Source organism: Stomoxys calcitrans, chromosome 4 (assembly GCF_963082655.1).
Source record: "Stomoxys calcitrans chromosome 4, idStoCalc2.1, whole genome shotgun sequence".
NCBI lineage: Eukaryota > Metazoa > Arthropoda > Insecta > Diptera > Muscidae > Stomoxys > Stomoxys calcitrans.
In genome coordinates this window covers 147,987,879-147,999,691 of record NC_081555.1, presented here as the reverse complement: position 1 = coordinate 147,999,691, position 11,813 = coordinate 147,987,879, and the positions used below count along the sequence as shown (strand labels likewise).

The following is an 11,813-nucleotide window of genomic DNA, read 5'->3' as shown; positions in this document are numbered from 1 at the left end:
GGAAGGCATCTTCAGTCCTTTCAAGACAATGCAAGTTTAGCCTCCATGAGATAACGTCCGATAATGGGTTGAAGTTAATAGATTTCGCCGCGGTAAAATAAATGGAAGTTAGCAGCACTAGATTTCAAAATAAAACAAGTAAAAAGGTGCTAAGTTTGGCCGGGCCGAATCTTATATACCCTTCACCATAGATTGCATTTGTCGAGTTTTTTTTCCCCGATATCTCTTTTTGGGCAAACAAAGGACAAAAGAAAAGAATTGCTATAATATTGGAGCTATATCATGTTATGGTCCGAATCGGACCATAATTGAAGACCATAGTAGAAGTCATTGTGAAAATTTTCAGCCAATTCGAGTAACAATTGCTCCCTTTAGGTGCTCAAGAAATATAATAGAGAGATCGGTTTATATGGGAGCTGTATCAGGCTATAGACCGATTCGGACCATATTTGACACGTTTGGGAGAAGCCGTTGTACAAAATTTCAGCCAAATCGGTTATACTTACGCCCTCTGGAGGCTCAAAAAGTCAAGATCCCAGATCGGTTTATAAGGCAGCTATATTAGGTTATGGATCGATTTGGACAATATTTGACACAGTTGCTAGAAGTCATTACAAAATAACTCAGGTCATGAGAGAAGCCGTTGCACAAAATTTCAGCCAAATCGGATATACTAACGCCCTCTGGAGGCTCAAGAAGCCAAGATCCCAGATCGGTTTATAAGGCAGCTATATCAGGTTATGCATCGATTTGACACAGTTGCTAGAAGTCATAACAAAACAACTCAGGTCATGGGAGAAGCCGTTGCACAAAATTTCAACCCAATTGGATAATAATTACGCCCTCTAGTGCCTCAAGAAGTCCAGATTCAAGATCGGTTTATATGGCAGCTATATGGGGTTATGGACCGATTTAAAGCATACTTAGCACAGTTGTTGAAAGTAATATCGAAACATGTTGTGCAAAATTTCAGCCAAATCGGATAGGAATTGCGCCCTCTAGAGGCTCAAGAAGTCAAGACTCTAGATCGGTTTACGTAACAGCTATATCAGGTTATGGACCGATTTCAACCATACTCAGCACAATTGTTGGAAGTTATAATAAAAGACCTCGTGCCAAATTTCAGCCAAATCGGATAAGAATTGTGCGCTCTGGTGGCTCATAAAGTCAAGATCCAAGATCAGTTTATATGGCAGCTATATCAAAACATGGACCGATATAGCCCATTTACAATCTCAACTGACCAACACTATTAAGAAGTATTTGTGCAAAATTTGAAGAGCCTAGCTTTATTCCTTCGAAAGTTAGCGTGCTTTCGACAGATAGACGGACGGACGGACGCTAGCCATGTCTGTCGGTCTTAAATGTCATGAAGATCAAGAAAATATATAATTTATGGGGTCTTATACGAATGTTTCGAGGAGTTACATACAGAATGATGAAATTAGTATACCCCCATCCTATTAGTATACCTCCATCCTATGGAGGAGTCAAAGTTGAGTTTTTATGGGTTTGCGGACTTCCAATACATTCGAGATCAAACTTAAATATTGGGGCGACCAGACACAAAACTTCAAATGGGCATATAAGATTCGTGGACTTCGTACCCTCTACGAACAGATCGCATTTTTGTTCGGATTTTTCTGAAATTTGACGCAAGCGAATTTTGCAGCTTAGAGACAAAGCCATTTGAACTTTAGAGAAATTGGTAACTAAGATGTAGAGCACAAATATCACTCATATCTACTCTAAGATTATTCTCGAGTGGTACGTCATTTTCAATTTCACCCCACTCAAGTTGTAACTTCTTCGGTTTACCCCAAAATCCTTGTTATGTCGCCTAACTTTCACTCTTAATTGTGAAAGTTTTCTAGACAAACAAAAGAAGAATTCTATACAACATTATTAGCCATGAAAGAGTGGAAACTCCATTAATGGCTTTTGGTCATAACAAAAATAATTGAAGAAACTTCAGTAAATGTTATTCATAAATGGTGTAACGACGTGCCTGAAACATGAAAGCAGCAATAAATGTATCCAACCTAGTCGAGTATGAAGTTAGTCGAATTGAGCAATCGCAAGTAAATTTGGATGAAACCAATGCCATAGTGGCCCATTCACTACGAGTGATTATTTTGGAGTTTTTCATGAGCTTTTCATCGTCATTCATGATTGTGGTTTCCTGCCGCAGAAGTCAGCAATTCAATTTCTTTTTAAATATTCTGCAACACTTATTCGAGATGATCGGTGATATGAATGTGCAAATAGTGTTTGTGGATTATCTAAAACCGGAACGCATAGAAGGCAATCGATTTCAGAATCTTTTACTTGTGGATTCTTTTGAGGCATTTTTGTAAGTATAACCCTTAAGCAGTTATGATGGAATGATGTGATCCAGTTAAGTTTTTTTTTTATATCTTTTTAGAGATATTGATGTCATTTCCTATACCAAAGACTATGACATCAATGAATACTATCATATATTCCTGATGCAAGAAGATTCTTTGATACCGGGAGATATGCAGAATATTTTTACCTATTGCTGGAACAATCAGATAGTCAATTGTAATGTCCAATACCAAAATGAGCAGGATCAATTGTTCATTTACACCTATTTGCCATTTGGCGCAATGAGGAAATGTGGCAATACCTCCCCTGAACTCGTCAATGAATTTATTGACAATGATTGGCAGCAGCGTCCTTTCTTCTTGCCCAAGACCACTAATTTCCATAGATGCCCTTTGGTGGGTATTATACGCACTAGTCCGCCATATGCATTTGCTTTACCGGGAAGACGTCAACGTTACTCTGGATTTGAAGCAGTGATGGTGAGAGAGTTATCACTCATATTAAATTTTACTTTGGTGCTGAGGAATGCTGATGATCGATATTATCCAGAACCAGATGGAGTTTTGACTATGGTAACTACGTGTATTGTGAAATTATTCTGGGAGGTGTTTGGGGGCTAAAAGACCATTCTACTCTTACAATGCTCATCCGATTGCTTTAACAAGTCGGTACACCCAAAAAAATTTGTCTGCCGATATCAGCAAACACTGTCAGCTGATATTGAATTAAAAATTTTAAACTTATGATAAATCCATACAACATTTTCAATTGTGTATAAGAAAATATTGGTCTTTAAAGTAGCTACGTCTAAAAAAACCGATCTGAACCATATACGACACGGATGACGAAAAGCCTAACATAAGTCACTGTGTCAAATTTAAGTTAAATCGGATTATAAATGCGACTTTTATGGGGCCAAGACTTAAAATCGAGATATCGGTCTATATGGCAGCTATATCCAAATCTGAGCCGATGTGGGCCAAGTTTCAGAAAAATGTCGAAGAGCCTAACATAACTCACTGTCTCAAATTTCGGCGAAATCGGGAAATAAATGCGCCTTTAATGGCCCCAAAACCTTAAATCGAGAGATCGGTCTATATGGCAGCTATATTCAAATCTGAACCGATCTAGCCTAAATTGCAGAAATATATCGAGCGGCTCAACACAACTCACTGTCCCAAATTGCGGCGACATCGGACAATAAATGCGCTTTCTATGGCCCCAAAACCTAAAAGCTAGAGATGGGTCTATATGGCAGCTATATCCAAATCTTGGCCGATCTGTGCCACAATTCAGAAATATGTCAAGGGGCTTAACTTAACTCACTTTCCCAAATTTTGGCGGCATCGGACAATAAATGCGGCTTTTATGGACCTTAGACCCTAAATCGGAGGATCGGTCTATATAGCAGCTATATCCAAATCTGGACCTATCTGAACCAAATTAACGAAGAATGTTGAAAGGCCTAACACAACTCACTGTCCCAAATTTCAGCAAAATCGGATTATAAATGTGGCTTTTATGGGCCTAAGATCCTAAATTGGAGGATCGGTCTATAAGGCAGCTATATCCAAATCTAGACCGATCTGGGCCAAATTGACGAAGGATGTCGAAGGGCCTAAGACAACTCACTGTACCAAATTTCAGCAAAATCGAATCATAATTGTGGCTTTTATGGGCCTAAGACCCTAAATCGGCGGATCGGTCTAAATGGGGGCTATATTAAGACATAGCCCGATACTTCGAACTTAACCTGCTTATGGACAAAAAAATAAACTGGGCAAAGTTTCAGCTCAATATCTCTATTTTTATACCCAGTTTCTCTTTATTTGTGCATAAGCAGGTTAAGTTCGAAGATGAGCTATATCGGATTATATCTCGATATAGCCCCCTATAGACAGATCCGCCGATTTAGGACCTTAGGTCTATAAAAGCCACATTTATTATCCAATTTTGCTGAAATTTGGGACAGTGAGTAGTGTTAGACCTGTCGACATCCTTTTTCAATTTGGGCCAGATCGGTCCAGATTTGGATATAGCTGCCATATTGACCGGTCCGCCGATTTAAGGTCTTGGGCCTATAAAAGGCGAATTTATTGTTAGATTTCGCCGAAATTTAGGACAGTGAGATGTGTTAGGCCCTTCGACATCCTTCGTCAATTTAGACCAGATCGGTTCAGATTTGGATATAGCTGTCATAAAAGCGATCTCTCGATTTAGGGTCTTGGGCCCATAAAAGGCGCATTTATTTTCCGATTTCGCCAAAATTTGGGACAGTGAGTTGTGTTAGGCCCTTCGACATCCTTTTTTAATTTGACCCTGATCGGTCGATAGCTGCCATATAGACCGATCTCTCGATTTAAGGTTATGAGTTTATAAAAGACGCATTTATTGTCTGATGTCGCCGAAATTTGGGACAGTGAGTTGTGTTAGGCCCTTCGACATTTTTCTTCAATTTGGCTCAGATCGGTTCAGATTTGGATATAGCTGCCATATAGACTGATGTGTCGGTATAAGGTTTTTGTCCCATAAAAGGCGTATTTATTGTCCGATTTCGCCGAAATTCGGAACAATGAGTTGCGTTAGGTTCTTCAACAACATTCTACAAGTTGGCCCTGATCGGTCTAGATTTATATATAGCTGCCATATAGACCGATTTCTCGATTTAAGGTTATAGGCCCATAAAAGAGGGATTTATTGTCCGATTTTGCCGACATTTGGGACAGTGATTTGTGTTAGGCCCTTCGTCAGCCCTCTTCAATTTGGCTCAGATCGGTTCAGATTTTGATATAGCTGCCATATAGACCGATCTCTCGATTAAAGGTTATGGGCCCATAAAAGGCACATTTATTGTCCCATTTCGCCGACATTTGGGACAGTGACTTATGTTAGGCTTTTCGACATCCGTGTCGTATTTGGTTCAGATGGGTCTTTATTTGGATATGGCTACCAAAAAGACCAATATTTGGTTCTTCAAAATTGAACAATGACTTGTACTTAGTAGACCACTCAATATCCGTGTCGAATTCGGTCCAAGTCGGACCATATTTCGAGAAAGCTGCTATGGGAGCATAAATTGTGCATTTTTCACTGGATTACGACAAAAAGTGGTTTACATATATACCCGAGGTGGTGGGTCTTTTCACTTCGAAACAACAATTAAGGCATTTGCTTTATATTGATAAAAAAATTGCCAAATATTGACTAAATTTCTTAACTTTGTTGAATTTGAAAACAGCAGAAAATGTTTGCTGTTTTAGCAACAAATTGTCCCATTTTCAGCAGACTGTCTGCTGTTTCAGCAAAAATTTTTCGCTGTTTTTACTAACAAATTTCTATGAGTGTATGTTTGGTAAGTAATAAAATATCGTTAATCTTGCTTTCCTTTACAGCTATCAAATCGCACTGCTAATTTTGCTTTCGGCTATTATCGCAGGCGACCTTTTGGATTGCATCTCTATACGAATACCGCCACACACTACCAAAGCTCTGTTTTGGGTGCAATCTGTGTAAGGGGTCATTTGCTGAATCCCTTTCAAGTTCTCGCATATCCATTTCGTCTTAGCACTTGGGCTGCTCTAATTGCCTGCTTCATTTTGGTGCTGACCGTAACACGAGTGGTGCATGGGCGGCGTCCCAAAGCGATGGCCACCTTTTCAATGGTGACAAGTACCTTTGGTTTGCCCATTAAAAAGAAACCGCGAATGTTATCTTCCTATCTGCTGTTTACACCATGGTTGTGGGGTACTTTCTTACTGCGCTGCATCTATTCCGGCCTGCTGTTCCATTTCTTTAGCAATAACGTTTACCAGCCCTTGCCCCAGAGTCTTGAGGCGGCTCGCAATCAAAGCTACACTTCGGTAATGAATTCTTTTACTTTTTTCTACATTACCGATATACCCTACTATGGGCGTATAAATCACTGGAATCATGCCAATATTGTGCTCAACTCTACCAGTGAATTTGTGCCCTTGGAATATTTGGAAAAGCATACGGATGAAAATATCTTTGCCGTTATTGCGCAGGAATTTCTCACCCACTACACGGTAACCCATGGAAAAGTTGGTCTCTTCTATGTAATGCCTGAGGCAGTTATGCAGCAACACCTGTGTATCTATTTTACCAAGCACACCATTCTGGCTGAACAGTTCGACTTGACCCTTTCGTTGTTGAAATCAATGGGCTTGATGCGGCTTTGGATAAAGCGATTCTTCGATTTAAAGGTATTATCACAAGTCAGCACAGATGATAATAAGATGATAAAGCAGCGAGATCTTTATGGCGTCTATGCAATATGTGGTGGCTTCTATTTATTGGGCATGTTTGTATGTTTGCTGGAGTTCTTAACGCTTAAATATAAAAAATTGAAAATTTTATTTGATTGAATAAAGAAAATAAAAAGCTTTTAAAGTGTATATGTATTCTTGGTCGTTTTGCCTATTTGGCTGAACTACAACTATGCCAAGTATGGTCTAAATCGGTCTATAGCTTGATACAGCTCCCATATAAACCGATCTCCCGATTTGACTTCTTGAGCCCTAACAAGCCGCAATTTTTGTCCGATTTTCAACAACTGTGCCAAGTATGGTCCGAATCGGTCTATAACCTGATACAGCTCCCATATAAACCGATCTTCCGATTTGACTTCGTGAGCCCTTACAAGCCGCAATGTATTGGGTTGCCCAAAAAGTAATTTCGGATTTTTCATAAAGTCGGCATTGACAAATTTTTTCACAGCTTGTGACTCTGTAATTGCATTCTTTCTTCTGTCAGTTATCAGCTGTTACTTTTAGCTTGCTTTAGAAAAAAAGTGTAAAAAAAGTATATTTGATTAAAGTTCATTCTAAGTTTTATAAAAATGCATTTACTTTCTTTTAAAAAATCCGCAATTACTTTTTGGGCAACCCAATATGTCCGATTTGGCTCAAATTTTACATAGAGTGTTTTGTAATGACTTTCAATAACTGTACTAAGTAAAGTTCAAATCGGTCTATCACCTGGTATAGCTTCCATATAAACCGATCTGCCGATTTTACTTCTTGAATCCTTGTTCGATTCCTAGAAGCTTTAATCTTTGCTGGTTTGACAGAAATTTGGTATGTGCAAAAAAATTATGCCCTTCAACAACAACTTAATTTGTATAAATTTTTAGTAGAATCCATGATGGGGGGTTCCCAAGATTCGGTTCGGCCGAACTTAGCACGCTTTTACTTGTTTAAAAGGAATAGTGGTTAATAATGTACTTTTATTGGAAAAGAGGACGCAAAGGTTTATTAGCGATTAGCGCTGTAAGCCCCTTCCCCATAAGCCTCCTCAATACTTTACAGTATATCGCCCCAAAGCTTCAGTTATAGTGGCGCCCGAGCATGGACCTTGAAATTAGGAATTAGTACTCATTTCTGGAGGACCAATCTAAACTGAGTGAGTGGAGAGTTTAGAAGAGCTTAGCATCAAACACAAGTGAGGCAAACAAAGTGATTGTCAGCCAATAGGGTACTTTCTTTAAATTGTTTGCAAAATCTATCGTCTGTTAACGGTTTGTTCGGTAGTCACTGCGCCGTAAAACCTTTGATTTTCCGATTATGTCTGTAGTTGATCACCTCACCATAAAGATTTTCCAATTCCGTTATTTATTGCACAGTGTTCGTTATTTATTTTTTCCACAGAACAGCCTCTGATTACCGACTTCATCTGTCAGCGACGTACATTCGAGCTCTCATCCGGTATTCACAATGACGTACTGATATAAACTGCGTAGGAGTTGTCCCTCAATATCGTCGCCAGCTCCATCTGGAAGCCATTAGTGAATATCTAGGTCTCATTGACCCCAATCTTATCTGACGGGAAAGTTCTGAAGAGCCTATCTTGAATCGGTTGCAAAGCTATTTAATGCGAGGTTTCCCTCAGCGTCCATAGCATTCGCAATGGAACTGTGGCCAAACCGGTCCTCTTTCAACATAACCTCTGCCTAAACCGCAGGCCAGTCTGTGGATTATAATTATGACCCATTAACACCGATGTAGCCAGGGCGAGGGCCACGGGGATTCCCCCCACCATAAATATTTTTATACCCATCATCGAAGGATGGGAGTATATTCATTTAGTCTTTCCGTTTGCAACACATCAAAATATCCATTTCCGACCCCATAAAGTATATATTCTCGATCAGCTTAAAAATGTAAGACTATCAAGCCTTGTCCGTCCGTCTGTCTGTTGAAATCACGCTACAGTCTTTAAAAATAGAGCCCTTCGTCATCCTTCTTCAATTTGGGCCAGATCAGTTCAGACTTGGACTAGCTGCCATATAGACCGATGTCTCGATTTAAGGCTTTGGGCCTATAAAAGGCGCATTTATTGTCCGATGTCGCCGAAATTTGGGACATTGAGTTGTGTTAGGCCTTTCGACATCCTTCTTCAATTTGGCCCAGATCGGTCCAAATTTGGTATAGCTGACATATAGACCGATCTCTCGATTTAAGGCTTTGAGCCCATAAAAGGCGCCTATATTGTCCGATGTCGCCGAAATTTGGGACAGTGAGTTAAGTTAAGCCCTTCGACATACTTTGCGCAGATTGGTCCAGATTTGAATATAGCTACCATATAGACCGATCTCTCGATTTAAGGTTTTGAGCCCATAAAAGGCGCATTTATTGTCCGATGTCACCGAAATTTGGGACAGTGAGTTGTGTTAGGACTTTTGAGATCCTTCTTCAATTTGGCTCAGATCGCTCCAGATTTGAATATGGCTGCCTTATTGACCGATCTCTCGATTTAAAGTTTTGGTGCCATAAAAGTCGTATTTATTTTCCGATTTCTCCGAAATTTGGGACAGTGAGTTGTGTTGGGTCCTTCGACTTTCTTCTTCAAGGTTTTGGGGCCATAAAAGGTGCATTTGTTGTCCGTTTTCACCGAAATTTAAGACAGTGAGTTGTGTTAGGCAATTTGACACTATTCTGTAACTTGGTCCAGATCGGTCTAGATTTGGATATAGCTGCCATCTAGACATATATATCGATTTAAAGTCTTGGCTTTATAAAAGGCGCATTTGTAATCCGATTTCACTGACATTTGAAACAGCGATTTATGTTATGCTTTTCGACATCCGTGTCGTATATGGTTTATTTTTAGATATAGCTACTTAAAAGATCAATATTTTGTTATACACAATTGAACAATAACTTCTACTTATTAGTATTTGGTCCGCAATTTAGATAAGCCGCTCCCATTTTTTCACAGTTTATCGCTCCGAAGCTTTAGTTACATTGGCGCCCGGGCATGGACCCTGAAATAAAAAGACAACCTCTTGAATGGTTAGCGCTAATGTCTGGAGGACTTATCTAAGCTGGGTGAGTAGAGGGATCAAAAGAGCCCAAGCAAGGCACTATATTATTCTCATCAACAACTCGCAGAGGTAACTTTAGTGGATAAAACGTTTATCTATTCTCGATGATAGTCTCATCTTTACTGCATAGGGTGCCAGGGCTGCAATTTATTGTAGATGCCTTGTAAGTCCCTTCCAATTTTTCACAGTATATCGCTCCGAAGCTTCAGTGACAGTGGCGCCCGGGCATGAACCCTGAAATAAAAAGACAACCATTTAGGACACAGTGCCGCCCGATTCAAATTTAAGTTCAATGATTCTGGGATCTCCTGTTTCATGCCGACTCTGAACGGCGTGTCACAGAAAAGTGACACCTCTTTGTTGAGAATTTGTTCATGGCAGAAATACTCACAAATGTTGCCTGCATTTGGTGGGCGATAACTACCGCTGAAAAATGTATTAAGTTGTTCTCGCCGGCAGGTTTTCAGCCCTGTCGTTTGTGCACGATAAGAGGGCATACTATCCTATGCATCACGTTGACCACCAGGGTACTTTCTTTTAATTTGTTTGCGATCTTCTGTTAACGGTATCTTCGGTAGTCACTATGCCGTGGTTGATCACCACATCGTAAAGATTTTCCAATTTTGTTTGTCAATGTTGCATTTTCTGATGAATGCACCATACTAACCCTAATGTTCCGATCCCGTCTGCAAAGTACAGCATATGGTTACTGACTCCATTTGTCAACGGTGTACATTCAATGGTCCCTGACTACACAACTTCTGATTCTCCGATTTCGTGTACTCATGTGACATTCTCAACGTTATACCACTGTCAATCCCTACTCTCTCAATCCCGTTCCCGTTCCCGGCTCCATCTTGAAGCTATCAGTGATGATCGAGGTCTTATAGCCCAATCTTATCTGACGGGAAAGTAAATTCTGAGGAACCTATCTTGAATCGGTTGTAAAGCTATTTAGTGTGAGATTTCCGTAATGTAACCGTGTCCTTTTTCAACTGAATCTCTGCCCAAGGCGCAGGCCAGTCTGTTAATTATACCTTTGCCCCATTAGCACCGACGTAGCCAGTACCGGAGAGCACGGGGGTTCCGTCTCCTCGCTTACTCGATTTTAAATTGCATTTTTTTTAGTTATGCATCCGCAGTTAGGTGGGCCCCTGAAATTAAATTCTGGCTACGGTCTTGCCGATAATGCAGCACTGTTGTTACAATGGCAGTTTGGGTAAGCTCCCACTTCCTACCAAACATTATCCTCAACAAATAGAAGGAGTACAGTGTATTGAGGTTTATTACGTTTGTATTACTTTTTTAGCTCAAGGAATGGAAAGACTAGGTTGAAGTATTTGCAACTTTCGACAAATGCAGAGTGATCCCTTCCTGAGACGGGAGTCGGCATCTTATATCTACGAACAGTGTACAGGGTACTGTTGTAGGTCATTAACTAGCGTAACACATTTTTGAGTCATTGGTGTAAATAATACTTCCGATGATTTCCGATTTCATCGGGAAACATTTCATCTTCCGTTAAAACTTTAGCTCATTCAACAGTGTATTTTATAGGCTATTGTTATATTATTCGTTGGTCACTGCCAAGTGGTTGCCTCGCCAATTCTGGAGTGTCGTGTTCGAAGGTAGCAAATACCCAAATCAGCCAGCCAATGTCCAAACAATTGTACATTCTAATCTCAACACAGGTCCGCAGCCATAAGCTTTTTGTGAGATTGCCCTTCATGAGCCGCCGCCCGGCATAGCCACAGTACCGATTTGAGCGTCCATGTTCGAAGCTGGAAGTACCCATATCACCCGGCCGTATTCTAATCGGTTCTGCATTCCAACCAACTGCATTCCAACCGGATCTTTAGTATTGAGTTAGAAGGTGAGATTGTCGTACAAGGTTTCCATCCATGTCGCCCAGACACTGTCCGAAATGGCTAAGAACATCCGCGTATCGTTTTAAGTCTCCGGGATAAACAGCTATCGTTAAGATTTTCAACTTCGTTATAACCTACTAAATGAATAGATTGTGAGAACATAAACCTAAATACGACTTCTCTACTTTGATCGCTGTAATGAAAATTTTCTGTAAAAGTCTCTTTTTCTCGAGTTGTCTCTTTTCGTCGTTTTA

General features: G+C 40.1%; 1 protein-coding gene across 1 annotated transcript; it reads left to right on the top strand.

Annotated features, from left to right (window-relative positions):
* The first annotated feature begins 2,015 nt into the window (after positions 1-2,015).
* LOC106085021 (uncharacterized) lies at positions 2,016-11,407 on the top strand. The gene is made up of 5 exons (XM_059367312.1): positions 2,016-2,353; positions 2,426-2,921; positions 5,742-6,674; positions 11,249-11,319; positions 11,383-11,407. The coding sequence occupies exons 1-5, from the start codon at positions 2,016-2,018 to the stop codon at positions 11,405-11,407; spliced, it is 1,863 nt and encodes a 620-aa protein (XP_059223295.1).
* The last annotated feature ends 406 nt before the right edge of the window (positions 11,408-11,813 follow it).

Excerpts from the sequence above, each read along its gene's own strand:
- LOC106085021 (XM_059367312.1), top strand. The coding sequence starts at position 2,016 with ATGAAAGCAGCAATAAATGTATCCAACCTAGTCGAGTATGAAGTTAGT. Across the intron at positions 2,922-5,741 it reads CAGATGGAGTTTTGACTATG|CTATCAAATCGCACTGCTAA; the intron begins GTAACTACGTGT and ends TTTCCTTTACAG. Across the intron at positions 6,675-11,248 it reads TCTATTTATTGGGCATGTTT|GCTATTGTTATATTATTCGT; the intron begins GTATGTTTGCTG and ends TGTATTTTATAG.